Raw genomic sequence first — 23471 nt, forward strand, 5'->3', positions numbered from 1 at the left:
CCTTCTGCTCTTAATGAGTCCCCTCAGTGAAATTTAACCTGCATTTTGTGATTTAAGATGCATTTAAAGTCCTGGGTGAAGGTATTTGGTTGTAAGTTTCTGTCTTGCTTATCAAAATTAATTGCATTACCTTAATCCCAGCAAGTCAAACTGTGGAAACTGCCAGCTTGCATTTCACCCTTTCCTGGAGGCTGAAGATCAAACATGTTGCATTTCCATACTGTGTAACAGATGGCAGGTTTTCATCTCGCTTGCTGTTCACACCCCAAACATACAAGCTATTTAGAAAATACTGGTTTTCTTACATGTAAGTTTAATAAAGTTTTATAATACCAAAGACTGTTGTTTAGGAAAGTTCTTTATTTCACAGAATTCCATCCTTTGTTCAAGGGGAAATCTACCCACTGGTGTCAAAAATTATCTTACCAACATCAGGACAGGAGGTCACTTTTCAGACTCTGCCTCATTAGCTCTGCCTTATAATAACTTAATATCAGGATTTGCTCCAAGTAAATAAAGATTAAACCAGGCTTCTGTTATAAAATGAGATGGTAAACTGCAAGTGTCAGTGATGCTTATGGGAGTCAAAGAGAGCAAAAAAGGAACCTACAAAAGGAGTCAAAGAGAGCAAAAAAAGGAGCCTACAAAAGGAGCAAGAGGAAAAAATATTAAAGTGGAAGTACATCCCAGAGGAGTATCCAGAGCCATCCATTATAAAACAGTGTATTTGCAGAGGTAACCCTGAAACTGTGCCTGCATTCTGCAAGCAGTCCAGTGCACTTGATCAAATACATGTATTAAAAGACTCAGAGAAAAACAGGATAACAATCAGTAACAACAGAAAAGCTTTAAACACTCAGATCTCACTTAATACACCAAGAATAGCAGAAATGGATACAATTATCTAAGTCACTGAGCAAACTGCATTCTACAAAGAGAAATACAGTGTAGTTTAGAATCACCTGAAGAAAGGCAATCAGTACCCACAAAACACAAACAAAACCCCACACACAAATCACAAAGGCTATGGGAAAAAACAAAGACTCTAGAAGAAAATAAAAACTGTCTTTAAATGGTTAAAACATTTTTGGTCCTGTTTCTTGAAAGAAATAATTCTAAACTGGGAACTGATATAGAAGGAATATCACATTATACACATCACACTGTAAACTGAAAGAAAACTGCAAGATATTGAAAAATACTTTAAAATCAGTGAACTATTTAATTAACAGGAAGTACAAAGAGTTGTTTTGGCACTGCACTTAAAGAACAGCTTCAATAAAAACATTTCATTACCATGCTGATACCATACATGACATCCTAGTTGAGCTACCAAAATACGAAGTTTTCAGTCTTAAATAGAAGTGCAACAGGAGAGAGGCTCAAGTGGGAAGCCCCCTCTAGCCTTCCACCATTCTTTTAAGGATGGCTCCCAGGCCACCCTTGGCCACTTTCAGTGGGGTCAGCTCTTCTTTATTCTCAATGTGAATACTTGCACCGTGAGACACCAGCAGCTTTGCCTCCTCCACTCTCTCTTCATCGCAGGCTAAATGACTGCAGTGAGAACAAGAAACCCAGAGCCACTGTTAAACTGCCCAAGCTTATAAAGAGCAATAATTATGCCATGTCAAAATGACAGCGTGAATGTTGGGGGGAGATACATCTGAGAACAACAAATCCACAAGCAGCCAACTACCTAGACAGATTCCAAAGCTTGCTGTCCAGTCCCTCTGCTGTCATTAAGCAACTCAAGAACATTCCTCCTGCTGCTCTCCTTGCAATGTTAAGACAGTTCTTTGGGTTAGCATTTGGCTCTGCAGTCAGCAAAGCTAAAGAGAACAATAATCCATGGTGAGAATGGAAAATGGCAATCTCTATTAAATTGAAAGTGATAAATAAATTGTCTGATGCTAAAAAATAATCTGAAGTAATGTGTTACTGCAAATGCAGCAAATGCTTGTTTCCATTTGGCACAGTGTCCTAGGAAAAACTGTGCATTCCAGGGCCACACTGGGGTTTATGCACAGCTAAAACATACTGCTTGATCTTATTCACAGCAAAATCTGGATTCCACTGTGGTTTTGCCACCAAGTTCAAAGCAGCTGTAACCCTTACAGATTCATATTGATCTCTAAGGTAACAACAAACACTGGGCTGCAACTTCTTTTCCTTAGAGAGGTGAAGAAAAGCTTCTAAAATGAGTTCTTGCTTGGCAGGACAGAGTAGACCAGCCTGCAAGACCAGTTTCCTCTGACTCTGATGTCATGTGCTCACTTTCTACCTTCTAGCAGCAATCAATGTATTCCAGATTATTACAAAAGGTGCTCTACACTCTTTTAAGTAGATGCAGTAACACAAATTAAAGTATGCATGTACAGACACACTGAGGCAAAATTCTAAGTGTGACTTTCTGAAATACTTTTTAATTGCACAGGGATGCGAAGCAAGAAAGTATTTTGAGGCAATGAAAAATTAAAAAAAAAAAGACATTGAAGTAATGGGAGTTTCATTTCACAGAGATTATGGTATATTGAGCAAAATAAAAAATTACTTACAGAGGAGTATTCCCTTCAGAGTCCCGTATATCCACAGTTGCATTGTGCTGCACAAGGATCTGTACCATTTTTAGGTTTCCTTTGGCTGCTGCTCTGTGTAACGGGGTGGATTCAAAATGATCTGTTGCATCTGGATCTGCTCCGTTCTCCAAAAGCATGATTGCAATCTGAGTATGTAGAAAGAGAAAGGAGCAGGGGAGGAAGATGTGGAGTTAATATATCTAAATCCTTCTTCCAAGAGCACCACCAGCTCCTGTAGCTTAGGTAAACATACCTCCTGCTTATTTTTGGAGGCTGCATAATGCAGAGGTGTGCAGCCATTCTGATTGACAGCATTTACATGAGCACCCTTAGCAATGAGGGCTTTCACAATTTCATCACGGCCTGCTGAAGCAGCAATGTGCAAGGGAGTCCAACCAGCCTACAGAGGTAAGAAGAAATCCACATTATTCAAGCCATGAGTTTCAGGGAGAAAAACATGACAATGCATAACCCAGATAGACTTGACTACTCACACTGCATATATTCTTACCAGTGTAAAGCTAAACATTATGGATTTTCACTAGAGACAAGGCTCATGTCTTCTTACACGCCAGCATTCAGTACCTGACAAAAGCTGACAGTTAAATGACAGAAATCACTTCTGCTATGCAGTTATGCATGGTATCTTTGCAGAACACTTTGTCCCTGCAGAATTTACACTAGTGCCTTTTTAAGAACAAACAGGAGTAGTAGAAAAAGGTATTAAAAAGTTTCTGCAACCTTTTCTATATCCTACTCTCTAAACCAATGAGACATTTCCTTCTTTATGGATGACATTTAGGATGCTTTGTAATCGACACAAATATTTCAACTCTTCTTCTAGAGCAGGAGCAGGCCATCTCCTTTCCAACTGTGAATTCACTCAACCTGCCCCTCCTTTATTAATGCCTTTCCCAATACGAGGAATCTTCAGGGTGCCTCATGATTCGGCACAACATATTTGAGAGATCACACCGAGATAAAGGCAATATGAAAACCCCAACAACCACTGAAACACCCCTGGTTTTGCAACTTCCTTCATAAGAACAGTTATCCTAAAATTCCTGGACAATAAGCAGGAATCAAGTCTCCTCCTCAAGCCTATTTCCACACGAACTGTGAAATACTCCACCCTGCCTTCCCAGCGCACATAGAGCAGCCTGGGCTTCTCCAAGTATCAGATACCGCGCCGGGCGCACCAGCCGCCGGGAGGAGGGGGAAGAGCACGGAAGGGAGGAAGGGAGGAAGGGAGGAAGGGAGGAAGGGAGGAAGGGAGGAAGGGAGGAAGGGATGCGGCTCCGGGAGCTGCCCCCGGCCGCTGTCAGGGCCCCTCTGCAGCTGCAGCCATGACAGCAAGGGCCCGCAGCACCGTCTGCGCAGCCGGACCGCCCCGCACAGCGGCCCGCGGCTCCCTCAGCCGCACCGTACGGCCGCGGCACTCACATCGTCCTTATCGTTCACGGGCACGCCGAGCCCGAGCAGGAGGTCTGCGACGTCCGTGTGTCCCGCCGAGCAGGCCCAGTGCAGCGCGGTGCGGTGATCCTGCGGGAAGGAAGCGGTGAGCGGGGCGAGGACGGGGAGCGGCTGGCTCCCGCGGGGAGCCGCCCCCAGGCCGCCCGGGGCCGCAGCCGGCTGACCTGGTCGGCCCGCGTGGCCTGGGCCCTGTCGCGGAGCAGCACCGCCCGCAGCTCCTCGAGGCGCCCCGCGAACGCCAGGTTACACACGGCCACGTCCGACACCGAGCCCTCCATGCTGCCCCCGCGCACCCCCGCCCGCGGGACGGCCAAGCCCGCGCCGCGCCAATCAGGAGGGCGCCGGGACCCAGTCCAACCAATCGCGCCTGCCCGGCTGCTCCCCTCGCCCCTCGGGCCGCGGGGGCTGCTGGGGCTTGTAGTCCCGCAGCCGAACGGGCGGCGCGCTGCCGGCGGGCGGCGGGACTGCAGCTCCCAGGGCGCCCCGCGGCGCGGCCGTGTTGTGCCTCCGTGTCGGGGCGAGGAGGAGGAGGATGGTGACAGCGGGAGGATGGAGGCCGGTGAGGGGCGCGGGGCGCGGGCACGGCCGGCGGGGCGGCGCTGAGGGGCCAGGCTGGTGCTCCGGGGCTCCAGCCGGGCCGCCGGCGGCGGGAGGCGCCCGCGGGCTGAGGGGAGGCGGGTCGGTGCGGTGCGATCCGCCCTGAGGGGTCGCCCGGCGCGGGGGGTCCCGCGGCCTCTCCTGAGGCCGGGGCTGGGGGCTCGGGCGGGGGCCCGGGCGCGGGGAGGCTCGGGCGGGGCGCGGGGCGGCCTGAGCCGGGGGCCGGAGCCGGGTCTGCCAGCCCGGCCCCGGGAGGCGCCGCAGCTCGGGGGGGAGCGCTCTGCAGGAGCGCCGGGAAGGGGAAGGAGACCCCGGGAAGGGAAAAGAGACCCTGGCGGTGCCTCCTCGGGTGGTCCCAGGTGGCGTACGGCAGCGGGGGCGAGGGAGGCTGCCGCGAAGGAGGCGCAGGTGTCTCCGGCTGGATTTCGGGGGTCACGAGTGTCTTAAGTCTTTGGACCCAAAAATAGGTAATTTGCCTTCCAAGTGCAGTAAGTGACGGCTTTTCTGATGGAGAAGGCAGAGCACAGTGCGAGAAGCTGTTTTGCCGAGCTGCCAGCCCTAGAGCAGTCTGTCGTGGTGTTTAACCACTGCCTGCGGGGAAGGTGAATGTCGGGGCTCGGCACTGCCGGCCCCGGTGCTCCAGGAGGGTGGTGTAGCTTCCTTTTGATTGCTGGAATGTATATATTTTTAAAATGGAATTTTTAAAATATATATGTTTACCTGCTGATTATTCACTCTTTGTACTGGATATATGTGCACTCACTTGAAAAGTAGGATAAATTGTTTGCTTTCACTTTTAACTTCTGATTTCATAGCATATAGTCCTTAAGATTGTTGTCTAAAATTATTTTACATGAATTTTTACACTTGAAGGGTTGTTTCACTCTTCCAAAAAGCACCATTTTAATGATCTGGAAAATGGTTGGACTGTCTTCTTTTAGTAGTATTATCTTTTGTTATTTTTCACTAAATAGATGTGGTATTGAATAATAACATTAATCTATTTAATACATCTATTTTTTTTGCTGAAGTGTTTCAAATCTCCAGTTGGGAAAGTAAAGCCAAGCCTTGCTAACACTTTTCACATGCTTCCCATTAAGGACGAGGCTGTAATCACTCTGATTTGTAGTTTTTGTACATTTCAGAACAAGCCGTGGTGCCTAAATTTTTTTTTCCTTTCCTCATTATCTTGAATCAAATCTCATCCTTGCTGCAGTCATCCTGAACTTCTGTCACTGGCTTCAGTGAGACTGCTTATAATCAAGGTGTTATTCCTGGTGTTCTCTCAACACTCACTGAGGATCTAAATAAAAACCAAGGCATTGGATATTTCAGTGTCAGAACAGCTTTTAAGGGAGAAAATTAAAAGCAGCTGGCAGCACTCCTTAGAAGCCCCAAAGGCTGCAAAGACTTGCTACAACTAGTTCAGTCTGAGAGCTCCAAGTTGTACATAAAAGAACAAGGGGATAAAATGGAGTTTGAATTTTGTGTATTCCTGTTCAGTTTTATCTAGGTATGAAAACCAGATCACTATTTTGTCAGACTACTTAGAAGAATTTCCAGAAACTGATGAGCCAGTGTGGATTTTAGGAAGGCAACACCACCTGAACACAGGTATCTTTAGAATTAAATTATCTGTAATAGCTGTAGAATATTCATAGATTCACATCAGCTGCCTCAGAAATAAATAAATAACTTCTGGGAAATGTTCAGCATTACTAATGTCATTTTTCAAATAACAATAATAAGTTAGTCTATGGCACATACTGTGTTTTGGTGAAAATAAATACATGACCTAAAAGCTAGAGCAGAGCAATGTGTTTATATAAAAATAAGATTTCAGAAATGAGTTTTTCTCCCTGGGGAGAAGACAGGGGCATCCTCCTGTGTTACATGTCAAAGGCAGTGGCCACCAATGCAGGCACGGTGTTCAGGACAGCCGAGGGTGCTGCATGCAGCCTTGATCAGCTGGAGAATCCTTTGGAAAAGCCAGCCAGTCTGAGCCACAGCTAAGGGAAAATGCAGCAAATAGGATTCTTAACCATTCTTCAGAGCCTTTGGAGAATTCTGTAAGTGCATGTGTTTAAACAAACAAAAAAAAACCCAGAGAGATTTAATTAAATTTAACCTTATTATTAACCTTTTCCTAAAATTACTTTCTGTTGGGTTTGGAGGTAATGTATAATTCCATGTTGGTTTGCACGTAGAAATTCTTAACCTGCTTTACCAGTTCTTTCCTTAGGATATAGTTCTCCAGAGTTGTTTCATTCAGGCTGGACATAGTCATTCCAAACACCTTGTAAAACTTCACTGGCTAATAATTATTTTATCCTTAATAAGTTAACTTTAATTAGCAGACTGCAAAAGCTCTCTGTGTTTCAACTGCTAAAAATGTTTTAAATTTTAAGGGTCTTGTATGTAAAAGCTAACAGGAGCCTTCCATGCACTATATATTCACTATACAGGGATAATTTGAATTTTTCAGTTTTAAAAGTCTGTTTTAATAATTTCTTTCCTCTTAAAATTATTCCAGACAAATCTAAGTTATTGTTGGATATAAGTGCTCGTCTCTGGTTTACATATAGAAGAAAGTTTTCACCTATTGGTGAGTATGCAGCATTCCAGCTGCCTGGTTATGAATTAGCAGGATTAGTCATGGTGTTGGGGACTAAAAAGTTACTTTTACAGTATTAGAACATTTTGAGCATAATTTTAACTGTTTATGCAAACAAAAGATTAAAGCTGTTAAAATCAGTGCTTGCTGGTACCTGTATATAATCAGGTCCTCATGTTTGTGGGGCAAGCAGTGAAGTGACACCAGCGCTGTGGAGAGGAAGGAGCTTGCTCAGTGCCTTTGATCAGTAACAGTTGTTCGAGGTGTAACTGAGGCTCTCCCGGGGGCTGGGCTCTGTGTAGAGCCCGTGCTGACTGTGGGCAACTCTGTTCCCAGGAGGCACCGGCCCCTCGTCTGACGCAGGCTGGGGATGCATGCTGAGGTGTGGGCAGATGATGCTGGCCCAGGCACTGATCTGCAGACATTTAGGAAGAGGTGAGTACTGTTGCTGAGGCAACTTTTGTGTTATTTGGAGACTGTTTATTTAGCTCCATAAAAGCATAAAACCTGAAGTTATTAATGAAACTTTCTGTGATGCCCTGATAAAGTTTCTAGTGAACTGTTCTTGTCTGATGGGGTAAAATCATGTCAGCCTTAAGCAGAGAAACAAAAACAGAGGAAGGACAAACAGGGAATCCCACTGTTGTTATTTTATAAATCTTTCTGAGGAATACCCAAGTTGAAGCCAAGGGAAAACTTGCCACCATGGGTCTGACTTCTTCCCCTCTTCTCATTCCATAGCCACCAAAATGCTGGCTCAAGGTGATGGTGCGAGTAGTGACAGCGTGATATTCACCACACAAAAGTACTTCACAAACCACTCACCCATCATCAGCCTGAGTCCAAACCCTGCAGCAGACCCCACTAGTGCCTGCTCTTAATCCTATACTAACACCCCATATCCCAGGGTCAGGGGTGAGTGTCATAGGTCTGCTCTGTGTGTCACTCTTCTGTCAGTTACCTTACTGTGGTTGGGTCTGTGATCCTTATGCTCTTTTGTCATGGTTTCTATGGCAGCATGATTTGTGGATTTACCACTTTAATAACAGAATCCACAGAAGGATTTATCCATTTGAATAACTGAATCTGCAGAACAGTAGTGCAAAGATTTAACTGAAAGAGTAGGCAAACAAACATATTACCTGAGAAAAACTACAACTTGAACTTGCAGTATGGGTCTGAACAGCATCAGCCCTGTGTATGTGCTTCTCTGTTAGTAAATGTGAGGTAACTACCTCATGTTAGAAGCAGGAACTCACATGGAAAAGCCATGGTTTGGATTTTTCTGTGGGAGAGGGCCAGCATTGTGTTTGGACTTTGCTTTATGAATCTTATTGTCCTACAAATGCTTGCAAATCTAACAAAGTCTAAACAGAACAGATAGTTTTAACCAGTCTTAGAAGCTCACATAGAGCAATAGCTACCAATTGTCAGCAGTGATCACTCAGGATATATTTGCAGTTGGCATTGTTATTTTAGTTTCCCAGTTTTCACAAGATAGCATGTGATGATAAAGGACAGCTTGATAATAAATGACAAGGTGTGACTTCTAGGATCTCTAAATAAAACGTAAATATTAGAGATGGATTGCCTCTTAACATCTCATTGATGGCTTCTGCATTCTAGAAATTTGATCAGTGTGATGAAAACATTATTTTTTAATCTGTATAATTTTTTTTCCTGGAAGATTGGCAATGGGAAAAACACAAAAAACAACCAGAAGAATATCATAGAATCTTACGGTGCTTTCTAGATAGAAAAGACTGCTGTTATTCTATCCACCAAATGGGTAAGAACACACAACTTCTTTTTGTCCACTGAAATTCCAATGGTGTTGCAACTTTCTCATTTGAAATAAGTTAATTAAAAATTTTGAAAAGGTGATTATGAAGACAATGTATACATTTATATATAAATTAAAATGCATGCAGATGGGTACAAAGTATAATAATTCAGAAATGTTATTCACTAAGACCAAAATAAATCTGTATGCTAGAATCTAGCTCTTGATAAAGTGTGCAAGTTTTGGGTAGCAGAGTTGATAGTATTAAAATAGACAGTCATAAAGCTTACTGCTGTAATTTGTAAGTAAGGACATATTTGTAATTCTCATTACAGTTTAGGAACTTTTTGTAAGGGAACTAGCAGTCAGTAAGTTTTGAAAAGAGCATAGATTGAAAACATAATTGTTGTTAAATACAGCTTGCACTTGCTCTAGAATGTTTGTCAAAATATTCGTGGGCCATGCTATTTGACATAGACTGTGACCAGCCTCTCTGTCATCTTTTCCTGTGTGTGTTTTCCCTTACAAAAACAGCGCAGATGGGTGTTGGAGAGGGGAAATCCATTGGAGAATGGTTTGGACCAAATACAGTTGCTCAAGTACTGAAGTAAGTCGTGGCAGTGGCTCCCTCAGAACGTGCTCCCGGGGCCGCTGAGCTCGGAGACCGCACAGCGCTGCCCGAGGGTGCTGGAGAAAACATGGAAGCTCCTCCTAGTCTGGAAGCCACACTAGAGATGACTTTGCTGAGGGAGGTGCCAGATGTCAGGAGGCCGGACTGCAGGTCCTGGGCGCCATTTGCTGCAGCCCTGGGACAGACACATTCTGGAGTGGGAAAGGAGCTAAAGGATGTCCTGGCCTCCAGCTCCTTTCCCTTATGAATTCTTAATGGCTCACATACCAGTTTTTTGGGCTTATTTTAGACAACCAACAGCACCTGTGCAGCCTAAGAGCTCCCTTCCCCAGAGTTTTGGATGTCACACAAGTGGACAGAAACCTGTGTGCTATAATGCCCCCCTCCTAACTTTTGGGTGCCAAAATCTTGAGCTGCTCTGGCTTTTAACAACCTGAAATAGTTTCACTGAGTTTAGTGGAACTTCTTGAGCACAAAGTAATGTGAAAAACTGGCTTAGGAATTTTTTCCTTCTCTACATGATGTCAGGCACCATGGGCAGAATCCCACAGCAGAGGTTGTTAATTGTAATAAAAAGTAATAAACATAATTATGTGGTTGAGCTGTTACTATCCCTGCATTTGGCAAAAGGACAAGACAGTTTTCACATATTATAGTGTGTGTGTTTTTCCTGGAACCACTCATTATTATTTTTTTCTAAATACTTTAAATACTAAAAGTTATCTTTTTATTACACGGAGACTTAAAAAAAGCCCAGCAAATTTTTTTTCCAAATAAATGATTCTTTTTACTCAAGAACCATTTGTTAAAAGCTACCCTTGTGGTCCTAATAAGGTTTTATTAATTATTGCCTTTATGTTTTCCAGGAAGCTTGCTTTATTTGATGAATGGAATTCATTAGCAGTTTATGTATCTATGGACAATACAGTGGTCATCGAAGACATCAGTAAGTGAAACAAGAGTTTTTGCAGGACTGCTTTAGTGTCTCAGCAGATATTAAAGAGTAGCTCAAGCTCGTAGCAAATTTGTTTGGAGAAACTACTTCTGGGAGCATTAGGGTAGTGGTTGGATTTGATGACCTTAAAGGTCTTTTCCAGCCTAAATGATTTGATGGTTCTGTGATAATTTCTTTGGTGACAGTTTTTGATTTGACTCCACTCTCCTGAATATAGCTAAATATAAGCAAAATCTTGGGACCATCCATAGTTGTTCCCAGGGTAAGAAAAGGAATAAAGGAAATGGATACTCAGGTTTGGGGTTCCCAAAACTAAAGTTAGCACAGAACAGTGAGGCATTTTTGGTGACCAACTTACATACCATGTGGATGAGAAGGTGGAGTTTGGTCTGTGCTACCTTAACTCCCACTTCAGCAATGGAATGAAGTTGCAGTATGTGAAAATACAGAGAATTGCTTGTAATACAGACTTTGCCAGAGATTTGTTTTTGTCAGGCAAAAGGGAAACGAGGGTCAAATCCTTCAGAAATACGTGGCCCATTTTTAGTTGTAAGGGTGGGTTTACAAGTGGTATTTAGCCACAGCCTGGTTCTACTTTAGTCCCTACTTCTGCTTATTTTGTGTCTACATCACTGGAAGTGAAGAGTTCCCTGAAGAATTTCTAACGCTTCATCTCTGCTGTATTATCTCCCAGGGAAAGCTTGACAGCATTAATACTGCAAAACAGTAAATACAACTTCAGTCTTAAACATGCATACCCTCATTTTTTTCATGTCTCACTAATATGCCAGCACGTACTCTGGCTGCCAGAATTACTTCTACTAAATAGTATTTCCAAGCCCTGCTCCTTTTGTCTTAAAACTGGAGCTCTGTAAAACTGTCTGGAAAAGTAATTTAATTCATGATTGAGAGGAAGATCTGCTCTGTATTCCTCTGTGCATTCACTGATGTCTGTTTTCGTTCCCCTAGAGAAGATGTGCTGGTCCCCTGCCCAGAGCAGCGGCGTTGCCCACAGCAGTGCACATTTGCACAGAAGTGCTCTTGGCCAAAACAAGAACACAGCAGGATTGTGCCCAGGCTGGAAGCCCCTCTTGCTCATTATCCCTCTCCGGCTAGGGATTAATCACATCAATCCAGTGTATATTGATGCGTTTAAAGTAAGGGATTCTTCAGTGACTTGTTTATGTATGTGAAATAAGTTCAGGTATCTGTTATATCAATAAACAAATCAATTTAATTTTTCTCTCTTTGGACTCCTAGGAATGCTTTAAGATGCCACAGTCTTTGGGAGCATTAGGAGGGAAACCCAATAATGCCTATTATTTTATAGGATTTTTAGGTAAGGAAGAAAGAAACTTACTCCAAATATTCATATGACTGAAAGAGGAAGGATTTTCTTTGGGAAGGGGAAATAGTAAGCATTTCAAGCATGAGAATGGAGAAGAAGAAACATACCTCAGACACTTCAGAACAGTATGAGACCATCCTTACTGGAACAGAAAAGCAGCAGCAAAGCTTGACGTAAAAATATGGAATGATAGAAGCAAGAACAAGACACTAAGAAAAGTTGATAGCATTCAACAAGTGTCAGATGTCACTGCTGCTTAAATAATGAATTTTTTCTCATCATTAACACTTTCTAGTGAAGAGTGTCTTGTTTTATTCTTTTGCTTCCTCGCTGTCTTAAATTATTGTCTCATATTTTTCAATTTCTTATCAAAGCTTCTATGTCTTCCTTTATTAATTAATGGAATAGTTGATCCTAGATTCAGACTTTCATATTTCACCTGGGTTTGATCTGTAACTTCTTAGATATTTTGTTCTTTCTTCTGTAAAACTTGAGCTGTTTTAGTCAGACTTATTTGTTCCAATTTCTGGGTGAATGCCTAATGGGATTACAGATTGCATTTGTGGTCATCCCGTATCTTTCATCTGAGGAATGTTAGGGATTACAACAGCTGAGATTTTTCAAAAATGTACTGGACTTCACATAGATGAAGAAGAGTATGTGACAAAGGTAAAACAAACCATCCAAAAAACCCACTCTAAAAGGTAACAGTGGAAAATTATACTAAATGCTGTGTGGGATACTGTTGTGCCTGGAACTGGAACTGCTTTCCCGTTCTCTTAAAGACTCCCTAGCTAGAGAGTTGAGATATGGACTGTGCTAATAATCCAATTTGTGTTATACAAGTCTGGATGGAGTAAGTTTATTAATGCCTCTTGCTTATTACCACCATATGGATTTTACCCCTCCAGGCAATGAGCTGATCTACTTGGACCCTCACACCACTCAGAGTTTTGTAGATTCAGAAGAAAATGGCACAGTCGATGATGAGAGCTTCCACTGCCAGCAAGCCCCACACAGAATGAAGATCATGAATTTGGACCCTTCAGTAGCTTTAGTAGGTTTTAGACAGTAACAAATGCGTGTACTTTATTCAAAGCAATACCTCTGTGTATTGTTAAGGGCAGCAACATGTTTTCTTGATCACAGTCAAGATCACAGGGCACTCTTCTGCAATCTAAAATTCAACACATAGTAGTTTATCTATTAACTGCACAGGATACATGAATTTTAGCTCAAGCAGGGAACCAGCCGCTTGTATCCTGGGGAGCCAATTTAAGTTTCTTTCCTGGGCAACATGGACCGTTTCCAAGAAGTAGTTTGAAAGTTGAAGCAAGGATCTGCATCAGGTTTTCTTATTTTATTCCATCACTATCACCTATGCATGGTTGGTCTGGAGAAGATACCTGAGCTTGTTTTATTTAATTTACAAATCTTCAAGTGGAATTACTTGTAGAAGTCATCCAGTATAGGTCACAAGAATACTGTGGTAGTTGAAGGAATTCAATCGGATCTCATGCCAGTGTCCTTTGGTTGGGTTATGGGTGATTGTCACTTGGGATATAACTCATACATACATAGCACAGCAACCTTTGCTCACTGACATATTGTATTTAGTTATTACTATGTGTGTTCTTTCCTTAGGGCTTCTTTTGCAAAGAAGAATGTGATTTTGATAACTGGTGTAGTCTTGTACAAAAGGTAATACTACTGTCTTTTTTTGCTCTGTATGAAATGATGGCTACTGTTCTTTGTTAACGGAAATTCCCAGCCTGCAAATCAAATGATCCCCAGTGAAGGTGGCACTAATGATCAGGGAGAGCTGACACTGCTGATGGAGCTTGTTCAGCATTTTGCAGCCCTGAGCCCTGGAGAACAAGTACATAACACCTGCTTCCTGAGTTTGTCTTTTTTTAGCAGTACTGCGGTAGTGGCTCATACCTAAGTCATTTACTGAGAAACACAGCAAGCAGTTGGAATATTAAGCAACAGGAATGCGAATATGAAATACCACTAACTAAAAGGCATTTATTTTTAAAAACGGCTACAGAAAGCAGTCTGTAAATAACTGAAGTAGAAGATATGATGTTGCTCACCTGACAGGAGTGAAATTTGGCTTCAATAATAACTTGTTTCTCCTGATCAAAACCTGTCTTCAAAAATCTGTTGGATTTCTTTGAGTAGATAAGTCTTTTATTTCCATTGAACACAGAGAGGTCCATGTAAGTAATTTACTTTTAAAAGGCAGAAATATGTTCTTGGTATCTTTTTGCTCCATGTAAACAAAATTATAGATATATGGCTATCAAAGCTCATTATAATCCACTGATAACTTGTAGGAGAGTTTAAGAGATCCATCTTCCAGGTGTGTTTTCAAGTAGGAAAATACTAGAGATGTGTGAAGCAGTGATTCATGGTGGCAGGTACCTGAAATAACAGGAATTTACAGCCTTTGATAGATATACAGTATTAGAAATGTTTTTAATTAAGCAGGCAGTTTTTTGTTTTGTATTCTGTCCTCAGGAGATTCTAAAGCAACAGAGCCTGCGGATGTTTGAGCTGGTCCAGAAGCACCCACCACACTGGCCTCCTTTCATACCTCCGACCAAGCCAGAAGTGACAACCACAGGAGCAGGTGTGGTACCACTGACAGCGCTGCTGGGCAGCAGCGTGGGGCTCCTCAGCCAGCAGGAGCACCACCACAGCTGGAATAACTGGGCTTTCCTGAGGAGCAAGCGATCACTGCCTGATTAAGTGCCGTATTCCTATGGAATGTCAGTTATCCAAACATTCTTAAATCTTAGAAAATATTTCAAAGGCAGCATTTCCGAAGGGGTTGAGGGTTTTTTTTAGTAAAGAAAATCAGGTATGTCTTTACATTCTAAATTATTTATTTTTCAGAACTCATTGAATCTACTGACAAGCTATTTGAATTGGAAGAAGAATTTGAAATCTTGAGTGTATGAAGGAAACTGTGGTGACCCTTCTGAGTATTGAACATATTGCTAATACTATTGCATTGACTTAAATTACACAGCCATGTTAGCCCCGAAGTGCCTGAAATCATGGATAACAGAGCACAAACACCTGGTAGCATCCAAAACTCCAACGGGGACAGTTCCTTCTGTCAAAGAGCTTCCCCAGATGGAAAGGCGGTGAAAGATTTTATTATGAGACCCTGAAAAAGAACCTCTTTTTAATGTATGTCTTTCTTGAAGACAAATGGACCTCTGAGGCAAAAGCAAGTCTGTCACTGGGCTGTATGTTTGGAGAAAGGGATAACACAAAATGGGTATTTCTTGCTCTCATATAATGCAATAGTTTAGTTCTTAAAACAGTCTTCAGTTAAGGAGGATGTTTACTTCTGTTCCCTCCCATGGGCTGCATCATAGAAAAAATGCATTGTCTTGTTTAAAAGATCGACTGGATCAGGAGAAAATTGTTTCCTTGTTAAATATTTTAACATGTATTGGAGCAACCACACTTTATTACAAAAATGTTTCTGTGAAAGGAACTATGTCTAACGTATACGTTTTGCAATAGCCTTCCTGTTTCTGGGAGACCTCAAGAGGAACAGGAGCCTCAAATAGTTGATATAGATCACAACCACTGTTATATATTTCACCTTGACCTTAAAGTTCAATCATTAAAACTTAGGCTGACTTTTCTTTTGGAGCTAAAGTGAGTCAAAGGTGGTTTAACTGTACCTTATTTATTTTAAAAAAGATTTACACAAGTATCTCTGTTACTGCACTTTATCCGTGCATCTAATAAATTTCTTAAGCTTTTCATAGGTTGTATGCTGCTATATTTTGTTAATTTGTGTGAACTAAATATAAGCCAGGTTATCTTAAAACTTAATATATAGGCATATGCAAATTACTTAATTGTTGGGTTTTGACTTGTTGCCTTTTGAAATCTGTTTTGGTAAAAGTGCCTTAATTCTCCAGGTTTATCAGAAGAGCCAGTGCAGTTTTGTTTCTTAGACAGAGTATCTCTCTAGCAGCTATAAGAAAACCAGCTCAGAATAAAGGAAAAGATCTTTACTTCATTCTGCAGTTCCTTTTTACTATCAGACAGTCCCCATTCTGATCATTTTGTCACGATAGTGTAATGGACGTGAATCGCACACTTTCATCTTCAGCAATAAATGACAACATCGAGAAATCCTGAATGCTGTCTGCTCTCACTTGCACTTCTTGATCAGGGCCAGCATGATTTCCAAGAAAATAGTCATGACCTGGTCACAGTTCATCTTGTTTACCTTCAGTGTTTATTAGCCATGGTTTGGAAACTCTACATGTAGGAAAAATACAATTTTCTTCCCCCTCCATGGATTAGCTGCACAGATTTAGGGTTTTTTAAACAAAGCATTTCTTCTTCATTAATATGCAGAGTTTCTGTTCTTGTGACATCAGCTGCTGCCCTCTCCTCCCCACAGACAAAAATTAAAATGAGCCCTTGCTCTGAAAGCTCAGTCTTGAGCCATGCCTGCTAAAAAAAATAATTAAAAGACCCCTAGTGGTGTACCACGTGCTTATTCCCCACGCCACCCTTAGCCATGAGAAACACTCTTCAGAGAGGAGCCTGAGCCTTGCAGAGCTCTTGAAGGATTCAAGGTGGGGGGTAAAGAGATGGAAATGGGGCTGATAGGAGAACAGCTGGTGACTGGAATTCCCACTCTGTGCACCTGACAGAGAGGGGCTGGTGGAACTGGATGGAAGCTTGGACAGGGACAGCAGTGGAACTGGGTACTGCAATAGAAGCAGTTCTCTAAAGACAGTGGTGCTTAAAATGCATAGCTCTGATCCTGGGGAGTAAGTTGTGTTTGCATGTGGCATGTTCAAAAATAAAGCCAAGTCCCTGCAGATACAAGCCCTGACCAACACCTCTATTTGTACCACCCCAGGAGCCCAGTGGCTGAAATTTTCATTGTACTTTGCCAGTTATCTGCATGATTTTTCAAAAGTCATGAGCTTTGCTCTGTGCACTTAAGTGTTTTAAAGTTGCACGTGCATAACCCAGGATGTAAATCCAACATGGTCTGCCTGTGCCAGGACAGCTGGGAAGTAGACTGGATATCCTACAGGAAAGGACTGCTGCTCAGGAGTGTTAAAATGCCTTAAAGATACTTGCAAAATACCTCCAAAGCAGTTGCTGATCTTTCACAATTGGGAATAAGTGACTACATTGTCCCTCACAACTTCCCTGCTCATCTCCAGAGTGGTTCAACTCCAGAACTTGCAGAGCTCTGACCTCCATCTACGAAGATAATAATGTGTTATGCAAGTAATACTTTCACCTTTACTGATTATTATCTGCTTAAAATAATGTCTCAGTCATGCATTAATAATAATTTTCTGAATAAACTTGACAGTGTATTTGCAAGGCACTGCTTTGAAATGTCCTGGAATGCCAACAGAAAAGGATTTGATACACTTCACTCCAGAGAGGTTAATGGTAATAACATTAGTCCTAATGAATGAATTCATTATAGGTATAAGCATACCTTTGTCATGGGTTTCCCTTAAAATATACAAGGAAAATCCAGTTAGTGGCACTTCTCTTTAATTACGCCCTGAAGGAAAGTTAACAGTGCATACAGCAGAGATACAATTTTTTAAACTAACAGCAATAAAGCCCAGAGGAAGCAGTATACAACACATGGTGACTGCAGGAGTAAAAAATGTACATCCCGTAACTTCTTACTCCTGTGTCTGCATAAGCTCGTGTGCCATCTAGTAAAGCCTCTACTTTTCAAACACACACAGCTTGAATGATTACAAAATAAGTGTGCCAAAGCTGCCTCAGGAAATCTTTGTTCATAGTAATAAAATGTTGGCTAATGAAGTATGGCTGCGTATCATTGACTGCAGGGAGATAAGCACAGACCTTGAAGCCAACAGACCTGGAATATATTTCAATAGAAAGCAATGAAAAATGGTGGAGGTATTTTGGATTCATCTTTACATCAAAAATTGCATTTTTCATTGGTGTAGCTCTTTAAGGTCAACTGTGGATGTCAGTCTGAATTAGAACTGGTTACCTGTTATTGGAGGAAAGAATGTTCCATCTGTGTAATAAGCAAAGCAAAACATTCATTTTTCCATTTTTCTAAGAAAATCCATTAGCAGCCATTAGTGCATAGTGTTTCCAAGTCACCATATACTGATACATTTTAGCTAGTTCTGTGTTTCACAGGAGAATGAGTCTTCACTCCCTTACACTGGAGCAAAGACACTAATTAAGCATAGCTTTAGAAAAGTCTCTCTGGGTGATGACTGGATGTGCCTCAGACAGAGGAGTGGTGCGAGCCATCAGCTGCTCTTCAGTCTGAGTAAGGAACTCACTGAGACTTTCTGAGGTAGCCATAAAGGAGGGGAAAAAACACTGAAGTAAAAACATAGCACCACGTTTCATTAAAAAACTGGCTTCAGAACACTGGTCTTTCCCTCCTCTGTGCACAGTCAAACTCCTGGACTTGAAACTTGATTTTTGTAGAGTTCTGGCTGTCTTGATTCACCCATCAAACGCACACAAAACAGGTTTGTGAATTTACCCTTGTCCAGTCAGTGATGTCTAATCTGGGGTAACAAAGACTGTTCCTGTACCTGCATTTCTGTTACTACAAGTTCTTCATGCACACCTGGCAGCGGCTGACCCGTGTCCGAAGCTGTCCCGCTTTCAGAGTCTCTGAGGGAGGAGCACTGACAAACTGCTGCTCCTGCTCCACCGTGGTCAGCCAGAAGCTGTACTTGTTGGCAAAGTAATGGCACGTGCCCCGAGCACCGTTGCACTCGATGAACGGAGTAGCTCGGAAATCCTCCAGGCAGGAACCGGGTGAGACGAGGGACTGGCCTCCACCTTCCGCCCCCGCTGCAGTGTGCTGAAATAAAGACGGCACGTTGAGTGAGCTCAAAGGAAGAGATGGAGGCAAACGGGAGTCTCCTGGTTCCATTGCTAAAAGGAGTGAAACAGGCAACCAGAACTATACAGCTGGCTGTGTGTATCTGTCTCTTGAGTCATGGCTCGAAGGGAAAAAGCAAAGGAACATGCTTAGGCTGAATATATAGGCTGGGAATAATGGAAAACCAGCTTTTCACTTGAAAGTTGGGAAAATTTCAAAACAATAATGCTGCCATCATGTTTTTCTAACAATCTTACAGCTTCTAGAAGAGTGCAATAGAAAACTTTTTCCACTGAGAAAGAGGATTAAGTCAATAGTGTAGCTTAATTACTGTTCCCACATTTAAGGGTTTGAAGAACAAACATCTGTGGCAATCCAGAACTAAGGCCACAGTGTTACCACCAAAACTGATCAGGACAGGTGCTAAACAGAGCAAACCCAGAGCTACAGCAACTCAGCTGATGAAGAAGTGCACTGGTGCAAGGAGAGACAGGGCTCCAGGCTCCTGTAAGTAACCCACAGAACACAGTCTCAGTGACCTCATCAGAGAGGAGAGATCAAAATGTTTAAAGCTGCCTTTGCTCTAGCAGTAGTGTCCTTACCATAAGGAAGGAGTATCCTATCCACAGGCTGCGCCAGCCCAGGGGACACTGTGGGATGGTGATGTCCTGGCTGTGCACAGCCACAGCCTGGGAAGGTGCTTCACACACAGAGCACCGGCTGATGTACTGTGGGATCTGGACGCTGTCCACGGGCATCATGGGGATGGGAGCAGTGGTGGACAGCCAGTAGGACTTGTCGTTTCGGCTGGCATAGTAGCACACTTCATTGATGTTGCAGTAAATAAAGGGCATGGTGCTGAAGCGAGGCAAACATGAGCCAGCAAAACCTGGAAAAATTGGAGCAGTGGTTATCCCAAGCATCTGCCAAACACTCCAAGTCACACACACCAACGTTAGGGATGAGGATGGTATGAGTGACACCGCTCCCAGTGCAGATTTGGCCAAGCCAGCTGCCACCACCTCCACCACAACCCTCTGCACTATCAGGGAGGACGGCTTCTTTGAAATGTAATTTTGGCCTGTGTTGTTCATTCCTGAGAGAATTGCGTCAACTCACCGAGATCCTGGTTGTGTGACTTCTCCTGCCCCTCCACGTACAGCAAGCTGTAGCCATCCCAGAGCTTGTTCATCCCTATGGGGCACGGGGGGATCTGATCTGACTGACTGTGCTTCACCAGAGTGTATCCAACGCCCACGCTCCGACCAGGCATTCCCGGCAAACCAAGGGAACCCGGCTTCCCAGCAGCACCTGGGAGACAGAAGGAGAACTGCGATTTCTAGTGCACAGTGTGGACATCAGCTGGTTCTACACTCCATCTGGCATTGCTTATGGCAGCCTTGCACAACGAGGAGCCCAAGCTGTATGAATTACTAGACTTAACAGCTCCAAAAGCAGTCATTTCACAGCACCACCCACCCATTCCCTTCCTCTTTTAGTTTTCTTTCTTTGCCCAACAACTCTGGTGCCAGTGTGTTAGGTGTCTCACAGTGCAGTAATTCTGAGGATTTCAAAGCACCAACCAAAACCTAATTCATTCATTTTTGCTATAGTACTCTTCTTGATGATATTCCTCTTCTTTCTCACTGTGCCCTTCCTCACTGTCCAAGCCTCACAGGCAGGGTTACTGTGAATACTATGTCACTCCTTTAGATCTTCAAGATGATTCCCACATACACAAAACATTAAAACTAAAAGGTGTTGAGAATTGCACCTACAGAAACACCAGCAGTGACATCAACAAGGACATGTGACAGAACTTTCCTCAGTGAAGATAAAATTTCCTTCATTGCAGATACAAAACACAAGACCACAGTCATCCCCTGGTCTTCCTAAGGGATTTGTGTGTTGGGGAGGGTCTCTGCAGAAACTGTAAGCAAACACAATTCTACTGTTTGCCTCTTTTTGATCTGTGCTCCCCAAATCATAAAATTACCTTCAAATCCCTGTGGTCCTGGGGCACCTGGAAGTCCTGGTTCCCCAACTATGCCAGGTGTTCCAGGTAAGCCATCACGTCCTTTCAAACCCAATCTTCCTGGCAAACCTTTTGGGCCTGAAATAAAATACAATTATTAGTATCATCATTTCCTCATAGTATTGCCCTCACTCCTGCAATCATATTCCAGAAGGGAAATAGGATGTCAGCAGCCATGCCAAGAGCTCACTCTTCACCAGCTGTGGTTATAAACAGCCACCTCCAAAAGAGACTCCACCTGATCTGGTTGTCTGTAGAAGGATTGCAAGGTACAGCTGAGTATGGTTACACATGGTTAAAAATGAAGCATTATATTTGTATATATTATATTTGTATGCATTTTGATGGAATTCTTTCCTAAATTAAAAATCCATGTAAACATTCCTAATGCATTTCATAAAGTAGTGTTTTTCTTCCAGAAGAATGGCATTGTGGTGATCTGAGTGTACTTTTTACCTGGTTTTCCAGCTGGGCCATGGAATCCAGGATCTCCATCAAAGCCAGGGACACCATCAATTCCTGGCAGACCAGGTAATCCTGCAGGGGCTGTGACTTCTTCTGGCTGTGGGGTTATTCCTGGAGCCCCTGGTCTGCCAGGGAGACCTACACGTGCGGCAAAGGATGTGTAAGTACCCCACAAAAACCACACAGATTTCATGCTAATCCTGACACAAAGGAGAAGAATTAAGACCAACATTGCACATCAGCACTGGGTATCTTGTAAAAAGTATGTCAAGCTCTTTCTAACTTATTTCAGTCTCTAAGAGATCAAGAGTCTCCCAAATAAGCCCATTAAAGGAGCTCTGAAGTAATCCCCAGCCCAAACCAGGTGCAATAAATGACAGCTTTTTAAATCCTCCAGCACTCACCTCGACGGCCCATTTCACCTTTCAGCCCAGCATAACCAGGATCCCCTGGAGGCCCATCTTTACCTGGCATCCCCATTAGGCCAGGCTCGCCTCTTGCCCCTGCAAAGACACACAGCCAAAACTGGGCCTAAGCACAGGCTCCTGATTCTGACCCGCAGCTGGAGCTCTCACGACAGCAACAGCATTTGGGCTCCAAGATGGAGGGGACCTCAAGGAAGTCTGTGCCTAATTTCACATCCACAATGGCTGTAGAGCCTCAAGACAAGAATTTCCACTGCTACCTAATTGTACTTTATTGAAAGTATTCTTCCCCTTCCTTGGGTAACCCAGGGACAGGGTTGGGGACTACACATCTTTACTATTTGGAATCCATCTCAATGCACAGCACAGGGGGATGGGATCTGCCAGCCCACGAAGACAGCAGACAGTTACTCATCTGGCAGTGGCTGTCCATCCTGCCCTGGCTTTTGAGCTGTGTGGTGTCTCTCAAACCTTGCTCCTGGAGTCCCTGTGTGCAGCTGCCCTTTGGCCTTCTTTGGTACAGACCAAAGAGAGAGCAACGTGCTCCCTGCCTTTGCCCAGAACAACATCTCTGAACTCCTACAATCCTCTTAGCTTCCTGTGGAGACCTAAATCCACCACGCTAAAGCCTCTGAGCATACAGGACAGGTGGGATGAAGCAGCAACTCCAGTCCTTGCCTAGAGTGCACAAGTGGGTAGCTGTGGTCAACAAGCACAGCAACATTGTAGGTGGACACCATCTACTCAGAAAAAAAACCCCACAAAGATAAGAGATAAAAAATCATTAGGGACACACTGACAAACACCTGGAGCTGGCCCCACCTGGAAGCTTTTGGAGTCAGTAGGTAAAATCTGCAGGAGCCAAAAGGAAAGACGGAGACATCAAATTCAGCTGTTACACCTGAATGAGAGAGGCCACACTAACCACCCAACAGCCATTCCTACTGTCCAGATAACAAGTGCCAAACCACTCCCAGATCCTTTCAAGGCAAGATTACCTTTGAATCCAGATGCTCCAGGGAGTCCAACTGGACCAGTGGGTCCCACGTCACCCTTAATGCCTCGCAAGCCAAGAACACCGGGGAAACCGGGAGTGCCTGTGTCACCTTGGTCAGAAGCTGGGCCAGGGGGTCCTCGTGGTCCTGGAGGACCTGGAAAACCTAGAGACAACAGAGGTAATTGGCAGAATCTGTTCCTGGGGCAAAGTAAATGCTGGGTCTATCCCCAGCATTTCTTTCTGGCTGGAGAATAGACTGGAGTAGCAGCCTCTCCAACAAGGCTGTGAGGTACCAGATGGGTACCAGTGCCATCATGACAAAGCTTCCAAACTGCACTCACCTGAACTCCCATCGGTGCCTGGAACGCCAGCATCTCCAGGTCTCCCACGTATGTCGGATGGAAGAGAAACTCCAGGTGTTCCTGGCAAGCCAGGCAGTCCCATAGGACCAGGGGGACCTAGAATAATAAACACAAAGTGAAGGAGGATTGGGGAGCATTTATATTGAGGAGAACAAAGAGACATCTCACTACAGGAGGGGAAACAATACATACTGTGCTGCTCAGGAGAGATATAGATAGTTACTTTCAGAACTGTGTAACCAACCGTTTCTTAAAATACAGAGCAACATCACAGATTTCACATTTACCTGTCAAACTTCTAAC

At 43.4% G+C, this 23471-nt stretch overlaps 3 protein-coding genes across 7 annotated transcripts in view; 1 reads left to right on the forward strand and 2 right to left on the reverse strand.

Annotated features, from left to right (window-relative positions):
- Positions 1-340: 340 nt before the first annotated feature.
- Positions 341-4363, reverse strand: PSMD10 (proteasome 26S subunit, non-ATPase 10). 2 transcript variants are annotated; one of them, XM_042028934.1, is made up of 5 exons: positions 4214-4361; positions 4020-4118; positions 2830-2976; positions 2556-2722; positions 341-1554 (listed from the first exon to the last, which is right to left on the reverse strand). In XM_042028934.1, the coding sequence occupies exons 1-5, from the start codon at positions 4325-4327 to the stop codon at positions 1401-1403; spliced, it is 681 nt and encodes a 226-aa protein (XP_041884868.1). In that variant the 5' UTR covers positions 4328-4361; the 3' UTR covers positions 341-1400. The 2 variants fall into 2 exon arrangements, with proteins under 2 accessions (XP_041884868.1, XP_041884878.1); XM_042028944.1 differs by lacking the exon at positions 341-1554 and adding an exon at positions 1567-1829 and having other exon boundaries at positions 4214-4363.
- Positions 4364-4506: 143 nt separating this feature from the next.
- Positions 4507-16559, forward strand: ATG4A (autophagy related 4A cysteine peptidase). 3 transcript variants are annotated; one of them, XR_006016199.1, is made up of 14 exons: positions 4507-4608; positions 6150-6260; positions 7180-7251; positions 7597-7695; positions 8948-9049; positions 9578-9650; positions 10541-10620; positions 11599-11786; positions 11890-11968; positions 12889-13034; positions 13622-13678; positions 14501-14612; positions 14879-15314; positions 16544-16559. XR_006016199.1 is itself a non-coding variant. In XM_042028903.1 (13 exons), the coding sequence occupies exons 1-13, from the start codon at positions 4599-4601 to the stop codon at positions 14941-14943; spliced, it is 1194 nt and encodes a 397-aa protein (XP_041884837.1). In that variant the 5' UTR covers positions 4507-4598; the 3' UTR covers positions 14944-15768. The 3 variants fall into 3 exon arrangements, 2 of the variants coding, with proteins under 2 accessions (XP_041884837.1, XP_041884844.1); XM_042028903.1 differs by lacking the exon at positions 16544-16559 and having other exon boundaries at positions 14879-15768; XM_042028910.1 differs by lacking the exons at positions 4507-4608; positions 16544-16559 and adding an exon at positions 4924-5113 and having other exon boundaries at positions 14879-15768.
- A 969-nt stretch (positions 16560-17528) lies between these two features.
- COL4A6 (collagen type IV alpha 6 chain) overlaps positions 17529-23471 on the reverse strand; it is a 119574-nt gene continuing 113631 nt past the window's right edge. For both annotated transcript variants that reach the window (XM_042028837.1, XM_042028830.1), the window contains 8 exons: positions 23148-23264; positions 22808-22969; positions 21789-21887; positions 21376-21522; positions 20881-20997; positions 20004-20195; positions 19487-19773; positions 17529-18863 (listed from right to left, as the gene is read on the reverse strand). In XM_042028837.1, the coding sequence (XP_041884771.1) occupies positions 18603-18863; positions 19487-19773; positions 20004-20195; positions 20881-20997; positions 21376-21522; positions 21789-21887; positions 22808-22969; positions 23148-23264 (1382 nt within the window). In that variant the 3' untranslated portion in view covers positions 17529-18602. The remainder of the gene's footprint in view (positions 18864-19486; positions 19774-20003; positions 20196-20880; positions 20998-21375; positions 21523-21788; positions 21888-22807; positions 22970-23147; positions 23265-23471) is intronic.

This window comes from Corvus kubaryi, unplaced genomic scaffold (genome assembly GCF_017639235.1).
Source record: "Corvus kubaryi isolate FWS band 111438036 unplaced genomic scaffold, C.kubaryi_AGA036_p1.0 130, whole genome shotgun sequence".
In the NCBI taxonomy this organism is placed as follows: domain Eukaryota; kingdom Metazoa; phylum Chordata; class Aves; order Passeriformes; family Corvidae; genus Corvus; species Corvus kubaryi.